Source organism: Diorhabda sublineata, chromosome X (assembly GCF_026230105.1).
Source record: "Diorhabda sublineata isolate icDioSubl1.1 chromosome X, icDioSubl1.1, whole genome shotgun sequence".
NCBI classification, from domain to species: Eukaryota; Metazoa; Arthropoda; class Insecta; order Coleoptera; family Chrysomelidae; genus Diorhabda; species Diorhabda sublineata.
Genome location: NC_079485.1, coordinates 15339276 through 15361501, shown reverse-complemented (window position 1 = coordinate 15361501; position 22226 = coordinate 15339276). Strand labels below are relative to the sequence as shown.

General features: G+C 33.0%; 1 protein-coding gene across 1 annotated transcript in view; it reads left to right on the top strand.

Annotated features, from left to right (window-relative positions):
* The window catches only part of LOC130451523 (cell growth regulator with RING finger domain protein 1-like), a 36358-nt gene that overhangs the window by 4951 nt on the left and 9181 nt on the right, over window positions 1-22226 (top strand). The window contains exons 3-6 of the mRNA XM_056790596.1: window positions 20737-20908; window positions 20960-21101; window positions 21160-21267; window positions 21350-21561. Of these exons, the coding sequence (XP_056646574.1) occupies window positions 20737-20908; window positions 20960-21101; window positions 21160-21267; window positions 21350-21561 (634 nt within the window). The remainder of the gene's footprint in view (window positions 1-20736; window positions 20909-20959; window positions 21102-21159; window positions 21268-21349; window positions 21562-22226) is intronic.

Here is a 22226-nt window from a genome sequence, read left to right as displayed (position 1 = left end):
ATTATAAAATACTGATTTAAAAAAAATTATGTGATATTAAAATTATTCTGACGCCACTGTACTGTTACTAAGTTGCAGTTAGATTATGTAACTGATATTGCTGCTAGCTGACCGCATTTTGTAGGTACTTGGATTGTGTTAATGCGACGTTCTATGCACTAATTTTGAAATGGCTGTTGGTCCAATCACTTTTTTTGTTACTATTATTATTTAGTTCTACTGGAACTAACGGTTTTTATTGTTTCTCTATTTAATTGCGAGATTTAATTCAGTTATGCTTAACATTGAGTAATGATTTCATTCAAATTGATATATTATATAGTGAACTCCAAAATTTTTACACGAGATGAACAAATAGTTATTTATGCAACAAGTGAGTAAAGTAATACTTTTTTTCACGTGTAGGACGATTCGACAAATCCTACGAGTGAAAAACTTCACTTAAGTTACGTGAAAAAAAATTCCAGGAACGCAGAAGGATCTATTTTATTATAAATAAGATTGTGGTAAATAATACGAGGATGTATTGATATCTAGTTAGCCTAGACCAGTTTCATGCATAAATAAAATATTGCGTTACCATAGCAACGAACAATAACTTATTAGAAGTGTCAGTGTAACGTTTGACATCAAAAAAGTAAACCAAAGTTGCGCAATAAATTAAAAGAAAAAAGATGTCTACCGAAATTGTGAAAATCGAAAAATTGGACTCACAAGCCATCATCAAGTACATGTATTGGAAAGGGTTAAGAGGTAAGCAGATTTACGAAGATATGATCAATACCCTTCGTGATTAATGTCCTTCGTATGCGACCGTGAAAAATTGGACTGCAAGATTCAAAAGAGGTAAATTTTCCATTGAAGATGATGACCGATCGGGAAGGCCAGTTTCTGTGTCAGTCCCCGAAAATATCGATGCAGTTCAAGACATGATTTTATCAGACCGTCGAATTGGGCTAAAACGGATATTATTTGAAGCACTGAATATTTCATACGAACGCGTTCATCATATAATTCATGTCAATTTGGACATGAGAAAAAATACTGCAAAATGGATCCCCAAATGTTTGAATGTTTACCAAAAGTGTACAAAGGTAGAAGCATCGCGTTCGATCTGTGCTCGATTTGAAAACGATGCAGACTTCTCAAACCAAATTGTTACTATGGATGACACTTGGGTGTACATTTCTACGATCCAGAAACAAAGCAACAATAGATAGAATGGCGACACTCTGGTTCTCCAAGACCTAAGAAGTTTCGTGTCCAAAAATCTGCTGGAAAAGTTCTTGCTTCAGTTTTTTTGTGATGGAGTAATCATGGTTGATTTTTTGAATAAGGGTAGAACAATAACTGGAGATTACTATTCGACATTACTGACTACTCTACGGAAAAAAATTAAAGAGAAAGACGCGGAAAGCTGTCCAAAGGTGTTTTGTTGTTGCAGGACAACGCCCCTGCACACAAACCTCATATTGCCATGCAAAAAATTCGTGATTTAGGGTTTGAATTACTAGAACACCCTGCTTATTCACCAGATTTGGCTCCGTCCGACTATAATCTCTTTAGTTTAGTTTAGTTTAAAAGGTCGTAAATTTTCTTCCAACGAGGAGGTAATAAAAGCTGTGGAGGTCTGGTTTGCAGTGAAAGGTCTAGAGACGTTGCAGATTCGCTGTAATAAATGTATCCAATTAAGAGGAGAATATGTTGAGTAATAAAATATTTTGACATCGAAATTTTGTTTGGTTCTATAGTAGGATAAGAATTTTTCAATATATCTTCGTAAATCAATGAATTGTAGTTAATCACTTGTGAAATTAATTCTGTTCATTGAACTTTGTAAAAATATTGTAATTTTGAGTTTAATAAATTTTTAAAAATAAATTTTCGGACATCGAAAATATAACTCTCACGAGTTTCATATAAAATGTTTTCTACGTCCGTAGACTAAAACAAATTAGACAAAATTTTGATCAATTCTTATTTTGTAATAGTAATATCAAAAGTACAGTTGTGAGCAACAAATAACATCCTCTATAGTTGTATTAGTACTTATTGCATTGTTGGTAGGATCGTAAACATTTAAAATGTTGTTTGAAGTCGAACTAGTTGTTCCAGTTAAAATTTTCACTGCGGAATCCATTTTGTTTTTTATTTAGTCGTCTACGTAACTCTCCGCTACTGTGTTGGATTTTCACCCACCGTGCTTCTTCAGTTGAATTATATCACTACCGGAATCCACTAATAGAGACGCCAAAGAGTGTCGAAATGTATGCCCAGTGAAGTTTTTTGGATTAGGTAAATTCAAATAATAAGCGATAAGCCAGGGAATATTTTAAAAAGGTATCGATACCTGCAACTTGGGTTTTGCATTTTACATTTCTATACTGCAAAAAGAAATGATCTGTTTTGATGTTGGGTCTTGTTTTTTATATTTTTTATAAATGTTTACCAAGTTTAATATATTCAAATATAGTCAAATATTTCACCAATAACAGTAAATCGACGTTGAACATGAGTTTTTGTATCAGGTACTGTGATAATTAAAACATTTCCGGTATTATTAATATCGTTACATTTCATTTTATATAATTCCTCCCTTTGCAGAGCTCCTGCGATTCCGAATATTAAAGCAACTTGAAAAGATGTTACAAATAATATCTAAGCTTACATTAAAATTTTTTGCTGTCATACCTTATGCATGAGATAATGATCGTCTGGAGCTTGCAACAGAAACTTATTAATTTCTTCACGTGCAAATGTTTTAAATTTTTTGGGTCTATAGCCGACTGATTCAAATATGCAATGAGTTTCGAGTATTTACTGATGTCTACATCGTTGTTTACCATAAGGGTGTCTTTCAGTTTTGACTAAGTCGACCAAAGTGTTGATGACTTCCATATTTTGGATTTAGTTTCAAAGTAAGATAGTAACACTCTTTCTGTGAAGTTATTTATGCCACGCATAAAAGAATTGTATTCCTTTAAATACTGTTCCCTGGATTTCTCAGGGAGAAGATTCATAGTCACTGCAGTTGCCGATTCAACAACATCTTCTGGTGTGTAGTTTAAACTTTCTTCACTATTACTCTCCATCACTAATAATAATACATTCCTTTTAATTAGACACAAAACGGATTTTCTTGAACGAATATCAAGAAATAAAAGTGTGACAATTTATCGGAGAAACGAATTGACATGAGAAAGAAAGCGTTCACAGCCCACTATCTTGATAAAACAATTTTATAATTGCGTTAAAAAATGACACGTTACGGCACTTTTTTTAACGCCAAAGCGTGAAAAAATGAACCGCTACGGTACTTTTTTCATGCTTCTTGACCAATTCAGAATTTACATTCTTTATGAATGCAAATGAATAAAAAAAAACGTGAATTAATAACGGAAGTAGAAAAATACGAGAGTTGATACTTAGTTTTGAGATATGGCAACACTGTTGTGAATATATCAAATCTGACATTGCCATCATAAAGTTTGACATTGCCATAAGAACGTGTGTTATTAGCGCTGTTTACAGATACTTGAAAATTTCATTTTGGTCAAAAAGTAGAATCAAATAACCAACACTTTCTTGCGATGATTTTTTATGACTTTCGTCTTGGATTTAACAAACAACAGTGTCGACTTTTGGTGATGAAGCGCTATCTCGAGTCACGAACCGTGTGTCGCTGGTTTTCCGAATTCAATCGTGGTCGCACTTCGCAACAGGATGAATTTCCAAAATCGGCCCTTGTGCCAAAAAACATCGATACTGTGCGTAAACTGATATTGCAAAATCGTCATGTTACATACCGTGAGATTGAGACGCACTTGGGCATTAGTTCCATCCTGTCAAAAATATTTGTTAGTATTGTTTACCGCATAATGCCTGTTTTTCGGAATAACTGACATGTAGCCACCGTTCCATTAGAGCAACATGGAACGATCAATTCTAAATGGTACACCAGCATTTTTTTACCAGAAGTGTTCGACAAAATCAGGGAAACCAATCGCGGAAAACGAATCATGCGAGATCTCACGTATCAGTTCAAACAAAAACATTTTTGAACAGTCAAAACATCGAATTGATAGGTCATCATCAGCCGTACAGTCCTTGTGTGGCACCCAATGATTTCTTCTAATTTCCGTAGATCAAAAACAAATTGCGATGTCTACAACCGAAGAAGCGGCGATGGGTTCAAATCATATGTTTTGGAGGTACTTCAATCTTCTTCTTTTTCTTAAAGTGTCACGAACGATGGTTAGCGACCATAATGACTATTTGTATTCACAGCTGTTCTAAACAATTGGTTTGATGTGCAGTTATACCACTCTCTTAAGTTTCGCAGCCATGATATTTTTCATCGTCCTCTCTTTCCCTGTATATTTCCCTGCATACTCGATCTCGGGAATTCGTATCATTGTCCCCTCATTACACTAATTTGCGGGCTTTTATTGACGTCAATAATTCCCCTTGTGTTGTCATTTTGCGTAAAACTTCTTCATTTGCGATTCTGTCTATCCATTATATTCGTAGTTTTCTTCTCAATATCCCCATTTCAAAGGCACATTTCCAGTTTTTTCATTATTGCTTTGTTTTACGCAGCCTTCTCCATTCCGTACAGAAGGATTGAGTATATGTGACATTTTATCATGTTTTGTTTCAATTCCTCATTAAAGTTTTTACATCCAAAGAAGTTTCTCATTTTTACTTTTATCTCTTTAATACTGTCATTTTTCGAATTAAAATCCAAATCCCTAGATATTTGTATTTCTGTACTTTTTCAATGTGGTTATTTACAATTTGTAACTGTGCATTCTGATCTTGCATTTTCGAGAAGTGCATGTATTTAGTTTTATTTAAATTCATGTGTAGTAGTCCGGGAGCCGGCAATCTCAAAAGACCTGTGATCGCGGAATTGCAAAATTTTTATATAAATCGACAGCTATTAATTAGAGGAACAAAATGCAATCGTCAAGCGTCGATTTATTTTGCCAAAAGTATGAAAAAAAAATAATTACTTAAAAAAATACAAAAATGTTTTTCCGTCATTGCGGATTTCGTTAAAAAACTATTCGATAGGAAATTTTGTGAATTAATGAAAAAAATTCGTTTTACCTATTTAAAGGGTGTGATTGGGGATTAACTTTCCCCATCACTCGGGAAAACTTTTTTTTAATTTGCTTATTTTTATTTAAATTTTAAAATATCGTGGTATGCGTGCCTAAAAACGGTCGGAAATATCGCGCATACCAGTTTTATTGTATATGGATTCGATTCTCATCAATGGCAATAAGCCTTCAACTACATTATTTCACTCTGTAATAAGCGTAATATTTTAAATTAAAAGGATAAATAGAAACGAAGGAAATTGGGAAATTTTTTTTCGTCTTTATTTTTATTTCAGTTGATTAAAATATCTTTTTTATTGCTTTTACTTTCAGTCAAATAAATCGACGCTTGACGAGTGCATTTTGTTCCTCTAATTAATGGCTGTCGATTTATATAAAAATTTTGCAATTCCGCGATCACAGGTGTTTCGAGATTGCCGGCTTCCGGACTATAGCCCATACTGCTTGCTGACTCTTCTTACCTTTCTGTAATTATTTGAAAGTCTTCTATATTCTCCGCTTCACTCTTCTGCTAGTGTTTTCTGGATAATTACTTATACCTCAATTGGAATGGAAAAAATGCTTTGACAATTGGTTAGGTTATGCATGCATAATTATATTGAATTTAATAGAGAATCCTTTGTAAAACAAGAAAGCCCCGCCGTCCAACTATAAATATTTATTTATCTATCTCAAAACTTAAGTATCAACCTCGTATACCATTAATTTTGTTTACCTTTAAAAACCGGATTTAATCGATATCTTTAATTTTTGAACACGTTTTTGAATGCAGTTGTTTAACAAAAATTTGTATGCAGTTGTTTGAAGTCATTGCAATTTCTTTTCGTTTACATTATAGTATGGAAAATAGTTTTGATTATAACTTTGCAATTGTCACGTTCTATTATTTATTTACAAGTAGGTATAGTGATAAAATGAGGCAAAATACTTATTTACATTAATTTGCAAAACAGGATGTAAAAAAACCTTCACAAGGAAATGAATCAAATGCATGCTGATATTTCAAGTCACTGTCTGCCTTAATAGTGTAATCAAGCAAAATTAAAGATTATGTATAATAAAATCAAATAAAAAAGAATAAACTAACTGCACTAATTATTGCAATTACTGATATTACTAGACAACATGTTTATGGTTATGGTTATGGTTTTAAAGATAAAAATGTAGGTGTTCGAAGGGATGAAAACTATATGGTTCTGTGAAAAAAATTCATTACATTTAGCACCATTTTTTCTAATGAGTGTAACCCTACGCTCAATTGATAATTTATAGTTTTTTTTTTGTGAATTAGAGTAACAAAATAATAAACCATTCGTAATCCATAGGCTTATCACCGAAGGAAACTTTTAAAAAATTGGTTTTTGCTGGAAAAAGTACCATATTGTAGTATGGAGAAGAAATCACCCCAAGACTATACAAAAAATAAAAAACCAACAGAAGAATCGCAGCCTCATAATATCGGAGGTTGAAACGGTTTTGTTAAAGGTGGTCTATTGATTTTTGAATCTACTCATTCCGGTGACTACCATGAAAATATAAATGCCGATGTCTTTAGATAAGATTGGATGAGCTAGGGCGTAAGATCGTGAATTTAACTCGCTCACACCTATTGGTCTCTTGTGTACCCCGGACTGTTTACAGACAGCAACGACTTTGTAGAGTGAGCTACATGTCTTAGGAATATTTTGCGGCTTACCTCCTCTGTCTTTAAAAATCTTGAACGAAACTACCGTAGTTTTTGTTTATGGGGTGCCTCGCACTCACAAAGATGTTCGGCGATATCATTTGGTTAATCGCTTCTCGGCCTCCGGCGAAGATCAAAGTGATACGCGGCGCATAACTGGCAAAAATACCCAGCCGGTACAATTTACCATTAACGATACGGTAATTAAGGCGTTATATATAGGAGAGGCATACGCACATCTCGGCATCCCAACTAGTTATCATGTGAGGCAAAAACCTGATTATACCATCGCAGAAATCCTCGCTGATCTAAGACAAGTAGACGAGACCTTACTCACAACAAGCCAAAAACTCGACGTCGTAGTCACTTTTCTTTTATCTTGGCTGGACTTTATGATGTGAATACCTGAACGCGGCTGATGACGAAATGAAGATAACAGCAAAAAGTGCCTCCAATTACCAAAGAGAGCGAGGGTCGAACTAGTAAATCTTCCACCCGCGCAGGGATGTCTGCTACCATTAGAGGACTTATATGAAATGTAAACCGTTTCACATGTTTATAAAAGATTGTATTCACCTGAGCACACAGTGAGAGATGCTGCAATGGATGCAGTACAAAAATCCGTAGATGAACGAGGATTATTATAACCAAACTAGACACCAAGATCAACATCACATGGTCATGTTCAGAACGAGACAATCCTCTTAGCATCGCATTAAGTAGTAGAGGACGGGCATTCTTACGCTGACGCTTCATAGACCATTATTCCAACTTACTATGATCCAAGCCAGATCAGGGGAAGGGATTAGAGGCAACTTCAGTCAGCAAGGTCTCCAACAATTTTTTGCGAACAGGCCGAAATACGCGTTTTATATATAGAGCTTGATTATGGGTGCTATCCCTGAAAGCTTGCAAGAGATGGAACCACGGCAACGACAAGAGATGTAGAAGATACGAAAAGCAGCTAGATACACCGGCATAATCGGTGAGGCAGACATAGTGATCAAAAACGACGTTAGCCACCAAATCACTATTATTGACGTCGCGCTAACCTTCGAGAATCGTAAGCAATGGATTATTACCGCACGGCAAGAGAATTCGAGGCATTTATTGTTGGCGCACTGGGATCTTGGGATTGGAACTATGAGGCGGTTCTTCAATCTTTAAAAATTAGTAAGTACTACTCAGCACCGATAAGAAGACTCATGATAAGCGACACTATCCGATGGTCACGTGAATGGGACGGAAGATTATAGAACTATGAGCAGAACTCAATGAATCTCATACATCCTCGTACGCCTTTGGATTACGAATGCTTCGTAATTTTATTACTCTCGTATTCATAGAAATAGACTATATTTGTCAAGAATTGACACTAGATGGCTTGATGAAACCCACCGTTTGCACACTATAAATAGTATAAATTCAAGTGACTCACCATGTACATATTTACTGTGTATTTAGAAAGCGAGGTATTCCATTTTTAAAGTTGAGAGCTAGAAGTACTTGCTAAAAGTTTTTATGAAGTAAGGTAAGGAAAAATTTTAAAAGTGTCTGGAAACTGTACCACAGGAAAAACTATGATTTCCATTAGTATATTTCTGTAAATTTCCAGATATTGTTTTATATAGATTTATGAGCGCACTGTGTATCTTATGAACTGTTTAAAGATACCTCGTATAGTTTTAAGATGATGTTAGCACTTACGAAATGACCTTATACATGTTTGAATAAGGGCGAATGGAAAATTTGAAGTAACTTTTATAACTGGCGCGAAGGTAAACCGATGACGATGAATGTGTACCAACCTTGACCGCAAGAAACAATATTTTGATGGTTGTTATTGATATTTTTAATGTGTGTAAATTATTTTATTTGTTATTGTATTTTGCATATTTCGTTACATCCATTCTTGATATTTCTCTAAATTTATAATTTCTAGTCATTACAAAATATTACCTACTTAACATAAATTTATTCGAATCGATCTTGTGAATAATTCCAATGAATTAGATTGTTGAAAAACGTTTTTAATGTTATAGCTGGTTGCCACATTTACTGAATACAAAAAATAGATACCTAGTGCAGTCTTAAAGTTCTTAGGCCCAACCCAAGCACATGCTTTATAATAATAACGCATATTGAACACAGCCCACACCCATGCTCACCCAAATTTCCATCTTCAATATACAGGACGGCAGCAAACCAACTTCTTCTCGATTTAGAATCTAAGGATGAAGAAAAATATATCATGTTCTACCTACTCAGCAAAAAAATAAAAAAGTTAAACGAATGAGATAGCCATGGAAAGTCTAAGTTATCTAGTAAAATTCCAGATAGAGTGATTCAATGAACAGAAGTTTAGCTCTTAGTTAATCTCCAGAACTCATGCTTAATCAAATCAATTAATTTTGTATGGAATACAAAATGTGCAAGCATAGAGTGAACAGACCCACGAAACTGTGTTGCGAGCACAACTCGATCCATACAGGAACAGCTTGGGTCTGGACTAGTTTTGGAATGGGTTCAATATTTCCCACTCCGTTTGAAACTACGTTCTACAAAATAGTACACACGTGAGAGAGAAAAATTGGATTGGATTGCAAGCTTAAAAAGAGGTAAAGTTTCCATTGAAGATAATGACCGATCTCTACGATCCAAAAACAAAGCAACAATCAATGGAATAGCGACACTCTGGTTCTACAGGACCTAAGAAGTTTCTGGTCCAAAAATCTGCTGTAAAAGTTCTTGCTTCAGTTTTTTGGGATTGCCATGGAGTAATCATGATTGATTTTTTGGATAAGGGTAGAACAATAACTGGAGATTACTATTCGACATTACTGACCATTCTATGGGAAAAAATTAAAGAGAAAAAACGCGAAAAGCTGTCCAAAGGTGTTTTGCAGGACAACGACCCTGCACATAAATCTCATGTTGCAAAAAATTCTTCGTGATTTACTGTTTGATTTACTAAAACACCCCCCTTATTCAACAGATTTGGCTCCGTCCGACTATCATCTCTTTCCTCAACTGATAAGAAGTTTAAAAGGTCCTACATTTTCTTCCAACGAGGAGGTAATAAAATCTGTGGAAGTCTGGTTTGCAGAGCAAGAAGAAACATTTTTTTGAAGGTCTAGGGACGTTGCAGGTTCGCTGTAATAAATGTATCCAATTAAGAGGAGAATATGTTGAGTAATAAAATATTTTGACATTGAAATTTTGTTTGGTTCTATAGTAGGCTAAGAATTTTTCAATACATCCTAGTAAAAAGGTCATAATTAAAAAAAAATTAATTATTTTCCACTATAATCTTTTCCTATTCCCTTTATTTCCAATACTGTGCTTCTATCAAAATATATATGAAGCATCTTCATCGTCGTTGTTAGATCTTCTACCCCTTAATTTAGCCACTATTTTCCGAACAAAAAATAGTCATGTGAGGTCAATCCCTGTGGAGCCACATTCGTGTACAATTACTTTGGAAAGATGAGAGAGGGTTTTTTGGGTAGGTTAAGGGAATTTTTTTATGTAGGGAGGTTTGTTGGAGTTGCCCCTGATATAGGATTTTCTCATCTGCAGTGCTGGGGTTGTGGTGAATTGGTTTGTGATTGTGCTGTCTTGGCTAGAAAAAGAAAAAAACTAACTCGAAGAAGATGAAAAGAGAGCTCCAGTCTAAGTAAAAACGGTTCCTTTAAGTTTGTGGATATATTTAGTAATTTTTTTGTTGTTTTTCTCTTTGCTTTTTTTGTTTTTTTGTTATGTTTGTTTTGAATGGTTAAGCGAGTAATCGAGGGGCGGGCAGGTACAGTTGTGGCATTACTTCCTATCGTCGGCCATTGGGCTGGTGAACCGGTTCACCAGGTTACAGGAAAACCGCAGAAAACCTGCAAACCGACGAAAGCGTTGTCTTGAAGCAAGCGCAGAATTGTCGTAGTAAGTAAGTAAGACTAATATGCCGCGTTAACGGTTGTATTTGCTCCCTTGAAATCAATAAAAGGGATACCGTCGAAGTCCCAAAATATTGTAGCCATCATTTTATTTGGTGCTTTAGGTGAATGTTCTTGGTCTTGGCTTGTCTATTTTTGAATAAATAACGTCATTTTAATACCCCCTTAAAAATTTCACTTGTATCGACATACATTACTGATCAAAAGTGCATTAATCGCAAGTTTTAATAGGCAATAGATCTAGGCAAAAATAATCGTGGTGTAATATTTTTCTTATTTATTTGAACTCATTCTAACACTATTAACTATTCACTACATATATAATTTATTTAAATCCACCGGTTACTTTTTACAATTTCGATTAGTTCGCAATGACATTTAATGTACTGACTTAGTGCTGATAAATAGCTAGTATTTACAAACAAACAAATAAACAAAAAGGCCTTCCTAGAAATTGGTTCTAACGGATAATAAATCGCCGTTGTAATAAAAACAGCCTTTCCGAGAATTTTACCAAATTTTAGACCCTTCTATCACAACCGAACAGGACCTGCTTTACGGTCAAGTTCGTAACACAATCATTACCGCCGAATTGAGTACTTCTATAATGAAAATGAGACAGAGAAGCTGGGCTTTTGGAAGGGTAGCAGTGTAAGATGAAAAATAAAATCATGAGGTGGCAGTGGATTAAACAACATAAAAATTGGATGCAGTGGGAGAGAGTTTTCTGGAGTGATGAGTTACTGTTTGAGATTTTTGGATCTAAGACAAGAGTATTTGTAAGCAAGTCAAAAGGAGAACGGACTGTGAAACCCGGCGAAAGCTCGGTGATGATTTCGGGATGTTTTGGTGGAAGGGAGCCTGAAGAACTGGTATAATTGTAGGGATTTTGAAAAAAGAAGGGTATGAAAAAATGTAGTGCGTCTGGTCAGCGCCTGATCGTCAGAAAATTTAGTCACAGTCGCCTGATCTCAATTCGATTGGATTGTTCTGAGACAAATTGGACAGGGAAGGGTTTGGAATATCCCGAGAATCGAAATAGAGGACGATTATTTGACAAAATTATTAGAGACACTGCCGAAAGAAAAAAAGATAATGACAAAAATATCAAAAAATATCGATAAAAAATTATTAATGCATCTAAATGTTCTTCATTTTAGGTCTTTTCTTTTTCAAAATATGATATTGACACTGACAATTTGCTTATTTATATTGATTTATTTACTTATAAACAAAATTATTTTATGAAATAAATTTAAAATAATAACTAATAGCTATTACAAAATGACGCGATACATCGAACTACTTTCGTTTTATAGTAATCAATATTAACACAGAAAACCAATTTATGTTTTGAATATTGAATTACAAGGTAAACGTTTTTTTATTTCAATTAGAATATACAAAACAGATGGGAATAATTTCTTAAGCTGTTTTCTGATGATTTTTAATCATCTTTGCTTCAATATGAATAAAAATATTTATGTGGACGAAATAAAAATAACATCTTAAGACTGGCCTATTAGAAATACTAATAAAAATCACCTTCAGCCTTCACTCTAATATTTCTAAACTATAGATTTTATTAGTACTACACAATTACCTTGCTTAATAACAAAAGATCCGGGAAATAGGACGATTACATTAAAATTTGAACAATTTTCTGCAATTGTTGGTGATGAAATTTAATTAGAGCATTCTTGTGATTATAATATTTTAAGATTGATTGCTCCACTGCCCTATACAGTTACCCGTTAACCTTGATATTGATTTTTAATCTGGCGTTTTTCGTGATTTGTTTAAATTAATTTCTGAAACAGAATAAATGTGGCCGTTTGTATGCATAGTGTTCTTTCACACAATTTTTGATAAATATTCAGCACGAATCTACGAAAAGCAATTAAGATGTTTTTTTTTACATTTACTGGTTCATTATAAAATCATGAAATTTCCATATCAAACATAATTTATAAAAACAAAATATTATGTTAACAGCCTCAATATTTATTCTACGACCTGCGACGGACCTGGTGCCCGTTGTATCCTGGAACTCCGTGCAAATTCTTTATGAAATTGGCCAAATATAAAAATCCTGGGTTTTTTTTGAGATCACTGAACACGAATATAAAGACGGCGATGAACTACGAGGTACCTGGTGCCCGGGATGGGTGGTTTATAAGTCGTTTCCTGGTGCCGCGTAGAAAATTCGTTATAAAATTGACCAAATATAGAAATCCTGGGGGTTTTTGAGATCGCTGAACACGCATATCACGACGGCGATGACCTGCGAGGGATCTGGGGCTCGGGATGGGTGGTTTACACGTCGTTTCCTGGAGCCTCGTGGAAATTTGTTATGAAATTGGCCTAATATAGAAATCCTGGGGGTTTTTGAGATCGCTGAACACGCATAACACGACGGTGATGGTCTGAGAAGGACCTCTTGAAATCCGGCAAGTCCTTATCTTCGTTAACTCCGAGAATTTTATTCACTGTAGGTAACTCATTTTGGAATAAAAAATTGTGCAAAATTTTTTCTGATGTCTCTCCTGTCGAAATCATCAATTGAATTGTTAATTGTTGCTCTTGATGGATACTTTTTTGGGTCGGCCACTGATTGGTGAGCTCTGTACTCACGAATGATTCCGTAGACACTTGAAATATTTGCCATTTTGGAAATAACGTCATCAAAATTCTTGTCATCATTTTCTTGCATTTCATTTTTATAAATATTAATAATCATTTGTTTTTCGCTAGCGTTCAAATGAAGCTTTTTATCTTTTTTCTTAGCTAATGACAAAAACTTCACCAGCTGTATCCGTGTCAGACATGTTTAAGAAAATTACGCAACAGACGAATACAAACAATCTCACTGCAGTATGATAATACGATGTCGTCCCTGTACTACACCTGGTATATTATAGTGCCACTGATTTGGCCTAATAAAAATGCCACGACGCGTTTCATTCGGGATGTTCACATGCCGAACACGCACTGATCATTGTTTTGGTCTACTATTTTTGTTAGATAAATATACTTTTTTAAGTTTTGTCCTTAATTAATACCTTAATTATACTTGCAAAATATTGAAAATTTGTTATTGATATATGATAAATCTTACGTGAAATCATTCAAATAATCATAAAATGGATACATCAATTTCGTTTTGATTTTATTGAAGAAAAAATATTAACCGTTTGGGCTACTTTTAAAATAGACATAGAATACATAATACCAAGGTCAACCGTCAATATTAGAACTTAAACTTTCTCATTCCGCAGCAAATAAGAATATATTGTAGGAAGACAAGAACACCTGCACTGCATTTTTTACATAACACGTGTAAGTGTTTTTTCATTCGGATTGTCAGATTTATCAATATTTTATAGAAGCAGTCACAACTCGATATCCCATTTAAAGTCTTCTTGATTTGTATATTGTTGCGGTTTAGTCTTTGAAAAACTTTTCTGCGCTTGTTTCCGCCTATTTAAATAAAGACGTTTAAAAATCGATATTTTCAAGTTTCAATGCTGTAAGATTGACTGAAAAAACATATAGCTGCAAGTCATATTAGTATATTAATTACAGGTAATTGCATCCTCAAGATTTCTTTAAAATTAAATAGATACCTGCAGGATCAAGCGATGGGATCCTGTACTAATAGATAATTGGCTCGGAAGATCCTTATGCATAATGTGTTTTAGTCATTTTTTTGTGAATTCCAATCGCATCTAGAGTCTCAACGGTTGAGAATTAAAAACTTATGCTCCGAGGGAATTAAGTACATATACATATAATAGACAAAATTCAGTCACTAGTTGACTTGGGCAGCCCAGTCTTCATAGAAGAAAACTTTGGTTTTGGAATTTTAAGAAATCCCAATTTTCAGGTTATGAAACAAACGTTTTGACTACGAGATAAAGATATGATATTCTTAGAATTTACTGTTCTTATCGTCAACTTTAACATGTTGAGCTCCGGTGCGGTCCATAGGCCCGCAACTGAATTTTCCCCACAGCCCCGACATATTTTATTTCGAACCTTCTCCGCGACCCAAGAGACCATACACTATCTTTTCTTACCTTGTGACTTGGACATTCTTTCTTCACTAGGCAATGGGTTTTTTGGTTTTGGCGTCTCTTAATCAGCAACATTCGTAGTTTCTTTAGTCAGTAACTTCTTTGCAACATTGATTTGAGAATCAGTAATTGCTATATTTTTTTATAAAGAATATGGGCATTTACCATTTTTGTACCAAATAACAGCTCAATAGCATTTTCCTATATCACTTCAACGTCCTTTCCGGCTAACTCCAATCTTCTATAATACACACAACAAACATCATTTTTTGCAATTTTTATTCAAATAAATCTTTTTATTATTTTTGCTTCCACATCCCATTTGAAGTGAAAAAACACAAAAAAATGTTTGGGCTCTGGGAAAAGTTAATCAATTTTGATTGGGACTCAACGTGTTAAATGACTATATCACTTGTTTTGTTATTTTCATGTTTAGTGCATGTACAAGACTTTTTAATAATGGATCAAAATGATAAGACGGAATTTTTATTAATAAAAATTGAGATAAAAACTATTAGTTATCTATAAAAAAAATTGAGCTGATGTTTGCTGTAAAAAAACGTACATGCACTAAATATGAAAATAACAAAACAAGTGATGTTGTCATTTAAAGTTTTCCTTTGGGACCCTAGAGAAGAGTTTCTTAAATTTACACCAAAATCTAAAATTAGACGATTTTAGATGAAATGAGTCCGTTTAGATTAGAGAGAGGAATGCTTCACTGTCAAAAAATTGTTATAATTTGTAGACAAAAGCTTGTAAAAACTAAAAATCAAACATAAAAATATCTTAATGAAGATTATTGCGGAATGCGAGAAAAGATGATATCGATTTGATTTCATTTAGCAACTGATTGTGCATTTTTTTGCATTGTAAAATATTGAGCTTTTAAATAATTCTGAACGTGGAGCAGATGGGTAAAGGTCTTGCTCCGTGTTTGTAAGTGGATAGCCTCTTTTTGACCAATCTATCTATGATCTTAGTTAACGTGAGAAGGAGTGCAATTGGGCGATAATTCGATGCTTTATTTCTATCTCCACCTTCATAGGTCTTAAGGCTATTGGGAAAATTGCCATTTTGAAATGAAACGTTAATTAAAGTGGTAAGGATTTACGAAAACATTTTTGATGTAAGTCCATCAGTCCCAAATTAGTATTAAGGACATAAAGAAGAAACTGTGTAAGTTTAGCATCAGGGAAATATGAAATCGGATCATGTGAAGCAGTTATAGAATTTGATAAATTTTTGGTTACATTCACAAAGTGATTATTAAAGTTATCAGGTGTAGTAGAGATCATGCTCGATGAAGAAGCTTCATTTCTTAGAATCTTAGATCATTCACAATGGACCATGTTTCTTTAGAAACATTACGAGTCTTCTATTACAATAAAGATCTTTGACAGCTTTTATTGCCTTATGATAAATTTTTCTCTATAATTTCAAGTAATTTTTGAAGAAGGCACTTTCCGAGAATTTCCTTAGGTGCGATAAAGATCGCTTGTTATTTGCAGATATACGTAAATTTTATACAATAAAGATCGTTACTTTTTAGAAAACCAATTATCTGACAACAATGTAGTTACAACGAGGGCGAACGTTCACAAACCAAGATTTATTAAAATACAGTTATGTTATGATAATCCAAACCAACAATTCAGTTGATGAAAATATTATAGATAAAATTAAAACAATAAATATGGAATTTTTTTCTAAATAAGAATTTTTAGAAAATGAGACTAATGAGGCAATTGATAATTGAATTTGTACGTGACCTCCATGGTGTAAAAAAGCGATTTTCATATTGAATAAAAAATTTGTTTTTTATTAATCATTAATTCTTGTTAACTGTTATTTAATTGCATCACGCTTGATATGAAAATGATTAATTCAGTTATTTTGAATAATTTGAATTCCTTTACCATATGCTACATATTTTTGTTAATTACGTGTTTTCACGATGAAATATTTTTTTTTTTAAATAAAAAACAAACTTTATCAACATGAATTACAATATTAACTGAACAAAAGTTGTAAAATCAAAATCTTAAATCAGAATATTAATACATCTAAATGTTCTTGATTTGAGGTGTTTTCTTTAAAATATTGTTAAAAAATTGACGTTTCGACTTAACTTCAGTCGTTATCAAAATATTGATAATTTATATTGAATTAATTTTATTTTAAAACAGAAGAGACATTTAGAAACATTAATATATCAAAAGGTCTAAGAAATAAGAAATTAGAGAAATTTATAAAATATTATACATACAATACGGTTCATATGTATGGAAAAAATTCAATTTTTGTGTTATTATGCACTATGTAAAAAAACTATAACAGGTCGATTTTTATTCTTAAATTGACAATTTGCAGTATGAAAATATTATTCCCCTTTAGCACCCCTTCTGAATAAAATTTGAAATAAGAAAGGGGTGTGGAATCTTGTTGGAAAAGGATTTTAGGTGGTGGTCTAAAATCCTTTCAGGTTATTGACTTTTTTCCTAGCATTGGTTAGTTCCTTTCTCAATCGTCCATTTTCTTCTTGCAATGATTCCTTCCTACCTCCAATTTCCATAGAACAAGATGGCAGGTTCTGTAACTCTTTCAACCACTATTCATCTTCATGGTTACTGATAGAACTACCTCTCATGTCAATGTTTCTGGAATGAATCGGGGCAATAAAATCACTATTTGAATATGTTTGTGGATGTGACGAAACATTCAATTGGATTATTTGTAGTAGTACGCATTCTTTTAGATTGACTAATATTTTCACTGAAATATTTGCTACAGATCAGCTTATTTCTTAGTGATTTCTGGCTTAGGTTTGCCAAAACAGCATTACTTGAAATAAGGAACATCAATGTTAACATACATATTTATTGTAATGGTTATGGTAAAGTAGTATTTTTTTATGTTCAAAAACTTGAATTTATTTCATTTCAATAACGGGCATAAATGGAATAACGACTAGTAGTACCCTTACTTGGATTTTCCCTAATTGTATCTTATATCATCGTCGGAATGACAGAATTTTCCCGAATTGTGTTAAGATAATTCCATACCTGTGTATCATTCTCAAAAACAACTACACATCATTGAAATTTCTTGGTATGCTCACAACAACGGCAAAAACACTCTCATACTTATCTTTAATAAGGGTTTTTAAAATCAAACAAAAAAGACCATTCGAAAGAATTGTAATAAAACCAGAAATAAAAAATATACAAATAAGTATATACGTACCAAAGATATTTAAATAATCTGATTTTAATATAAATATTATATTAATTGGCTTTGTATTGAAAGTTACGGATCAATGCGAAAATTTGGATAAGACCAATAAATAAAAAAACTTTCTAATAAAGAAAAAAAATTTGTCCTATCAACTACTACTAAAATACCTACTTATAATCGTTTTGTCAGTTTTATCATTGTGTTAAGATATTTATACAATGGCCTCATCCTTACCGATAAGTGTACCAACTAACCCAGGACCGGCCTTGGTTTCACATTCGAGAGCCAAAAGTTATAATAATCGAAAATATCATTTATTGTATTATCTATTTATACTTTTTGGATTGACCACAAAATAATATAGAAATGTTAAAACTAAGCTGATTTTATTCACAAATCTGTTATAGGTAAATCAAGCATGAGTCATATATTTTTAAAATTATAACCTATTAAAGTGCAATACAAAAAATATATACCATTAAAAAATATATCCAAGGCGTCATATTTAATATAGTTATAACGTTACAAAAAAGACATCAACTACTACGGTTGAAAATATAAATTTCTCTTCTCCAGGATTTTTTAAACATTTTTTAAAAATAATTAATTTGTTCTATAGTTTTAAATAGGCTGTTTCTATTATCACTGTAGGAAGTTATGGATAGGTAAATCGTGAAATAAATAACTAACATCAATATTTGTTGGGATGATAAATTCATTCATAATGTGTGACTGGAAAAATGTACTTGAGGAGCCTGTTGCTACCTTTGACTTTCAGAAATTATATTTCACAATGAGAATATAGACCATAAATGCTTACAAAACCATCTGTTTGTTTAATGGTATAATAGAAGCAAGCAAAAGGTCTACTTATCTGAACCAAGTATGTATGGTCATAAAAGCTGGTACTTACTAGCAAATAAAATTATCTCTTGTTAAATATGTTTTTTGCAATATATATAATAAAGTTGAAACTAAAATTCATTTTTATTGAAAGTATTCAACAATTTTAAGATGGTATATGGCATTACTATATTCTTACCTTTAATAGATATGAGGACAAAAATGAACAATTGGACAAAAATAGTGATTATATTATGGAGGGATATTACATTGGTTAAAAAAGTTATGGCATAGAATATAGTATTATAACCATATTATAATATGTGATAAAAAACAGTCTATATACATTTGAACAGGTGAAATTTTTGCCTCATTGACAGGATAATTTCCAAATATAAACACACAGACGCATTACCTTATTATTATGTGCTTAGTTCATAAACATGAAAAAATAACAAAAAATACTATTTCAATTTTTGTGAAATATTAAAGTTTAGTGCTTTGTATTCGGTTAGTTGTGTTTATGTATAAGTTTGAAATATTTTTAAAAATAGTTTATTCTATTCTGTCTTTACTATAAAGGTGGCTTCTAAGTTTAAATGTAGGTATGATTCAAGTACTTTTGATAAGTTTACAAGATTGAATGGATGTAGTAAATCATTGTACTCGTATAATATGCAATGCGACCATAATACAAATAAACTCATTATCAGAAAAAACTATTGGACGAATTATCTTTTATTTGACGATAATTAAATACCTACTTATGTTTAGTATTGAATATTTGGAAAGTCATTTATTCACATTCACTATTTTTTATTCCTTTATGAAAAATAATTGTCTTAAGAATAACTCACCCGAGTGTATGATCCATTTTTGACATCTGGTAAGATCATTTACGGGAAATCGGTACATTTTAATTGTAGGATCTGATCTCTTACTTAGTTCACACTTATTTCCAGCCATTTCTAAAAAATTGAAAAGAAGAAGTGAATATTTGTTATATAAATACATTTTTGTAAGTAATTCGCTAAATATACAGGTTTTTTTCGAAATTGTATGCTGTCGCATTTATACATACAGTGCCTCTTATAATTTGAATATATTAACTAAGAGAGTAGTGATGTATATTAATTGTAATAATATCCACTTACCTTAAAAATGAAATATATATATCCAAGTTCAAAGATTCTCAAATAAAAAAATAATCCAAATGCACAACCAACGAAACTCAACAATAACACAACGAACACAATACAATAATGAACTCAAATTGCATCTTCGCTATAGGCACCCAAAATAAGAAACTTTACAACACAGCTTAAGGGTTGAATATAATATTTTAAATAATTTTGGCGCCATCTGTTATTGGGGTAATTTGGCAACCAAAGCTAAGAAAACACGTAATTCAAGCTACGACGTACAGTAAGGAAAGACGTGCTGTGGACGCCAACTCTCCATTGCCATCTATTGATGGCGTCCACCTCATCAAATGATATCCTCATAAGGTTAACCCACTATCCTATTCTTTATACAATGGTAGAACTGTCATGGATGTCACAATGACGTTGTCGGTTGGTTTAAGAGATGTGAATAGTTTTATTTTAAGAATTATTTCTTATTTAAGAATCAGTAGAGGAAATAAACTCTAAATGTCCTTTCTTTATTTTCAGAACAACATATGCTTATTTCAACTAATCCAAACAATTATCTTATAAATATTTAATCAAAATCTCGTTCTGGGTTAGGATCATAGCATCCTAGAAGTTTTAGTAGCGACGATTGAAATATATGTGATTTTTGTATTCATTTTTTATTTTCAGAATTGCAATGTTGCACTTCGAGTCAAGGGAAATATGGTATCCGGGTGTATTGGGGTGTGAATATTAGGGAATTACACATTTTTTTGTGGCGACCATGGGCGGATCTCAGAGAGGCTTGTCTAAGTGGCGATTTCTTGAATATATATTATCAATATAAAGGACCTCACATAGAGTAAGTATTTTTATTTATAAATATATAAAATACTATAAACGTGTTTTATAGGAAGAATCCCCATTCGGATGAAATAATGACCCTAAAACTAGAAGAGCCCTTAGAATTAGGTTCCCCTCCAAGGTTATGTTATCCTTTAGTTGTAATATTATTTAGAAATGACGTAAATGAAAATATACTCCCAGACGAAACGGTTAGTATTATTTTTTGGTTTTTCGAGTCTTATAACCTAATAATAATTATTTTCTTAGGTGGCTCTCATTAATGTCATCCACATCAAAGACTCTGTTTGTACATTACCCACTAGTATTTTAGCGCAATATCTAAAACAAGCCAATGGACAGTTGTCTTGCCTAAAAGTGAGTAAACAACAATTTTATTCTAATAAATTCACTTCAATACTGATACTTACGATCTAATATTGAGTTTTATGTCTCGCAGCAATTATACCTCGCTACCGGAAATCCCGGGGGATATGAAGACGGACAAATTCCATTCGCTGTAGCCGAACCAGTAGAAGGTGGTCCAGATTCGATGGAACAAACTCTCGTTTGTCCTACTAACGAAGACCCTACATTATGGAATAGCACTGGAGAGCAATTGTGTGTAGTTTGTCAATATTTTCCTCTGTCCAGAGCTTTGCTACCATGCAGGTAACGTAACCTTTTCTTTTGTAAGTTTAAGATTTTGGCCCTTCAGCCATATTTACCTGATGATGAGGTTAAGCAAAAGGTCCACCCATATCTACCCAGAATTAACCTTCCAAGTAAACTGACAGATGGGATACTAAATCTGCCTCCCCTTCACCTTAAAGAGAAAAAACATAATAAGGAGATCTTAGAAGGATTCTAGAAGCTAGAAAGTAGTGACAAACCAATAGATCGCCAATCATGGGTCAATAAAGATCTTCCACAAGCTCGAGATGCATATCTTTGTTATACAGATGGTTATGAGTCAGAGTAAGGAGCTGGATTGGGCTTTTTTGGACCTCATTAGAAAGCCAAGCGGCCTTAAAGGCCCCGAAGGCTATTAAGTGCACGTCCAAGCTTGGGTGGGAGTGTAAACCAACTCAAAAACACTATGTGGCTACTATGCCACTGGGGTATACCAGGCAATGAGAAAGCAGACAGCCTTGTCATAAAAAAGAAAATGACTCAATATTTTGGTTTAGAGCCTCACCGTTACCTCAGGATATGTCACTTCAACAACTAACTAAACAGATGGCTAAATAATCACATGAACTCTTGAATGAGAAACTCAGGCATTCAAACTATATCAACTAAAAAGTTTGAATAACTTCTCAAGATGTTGGTCTTTT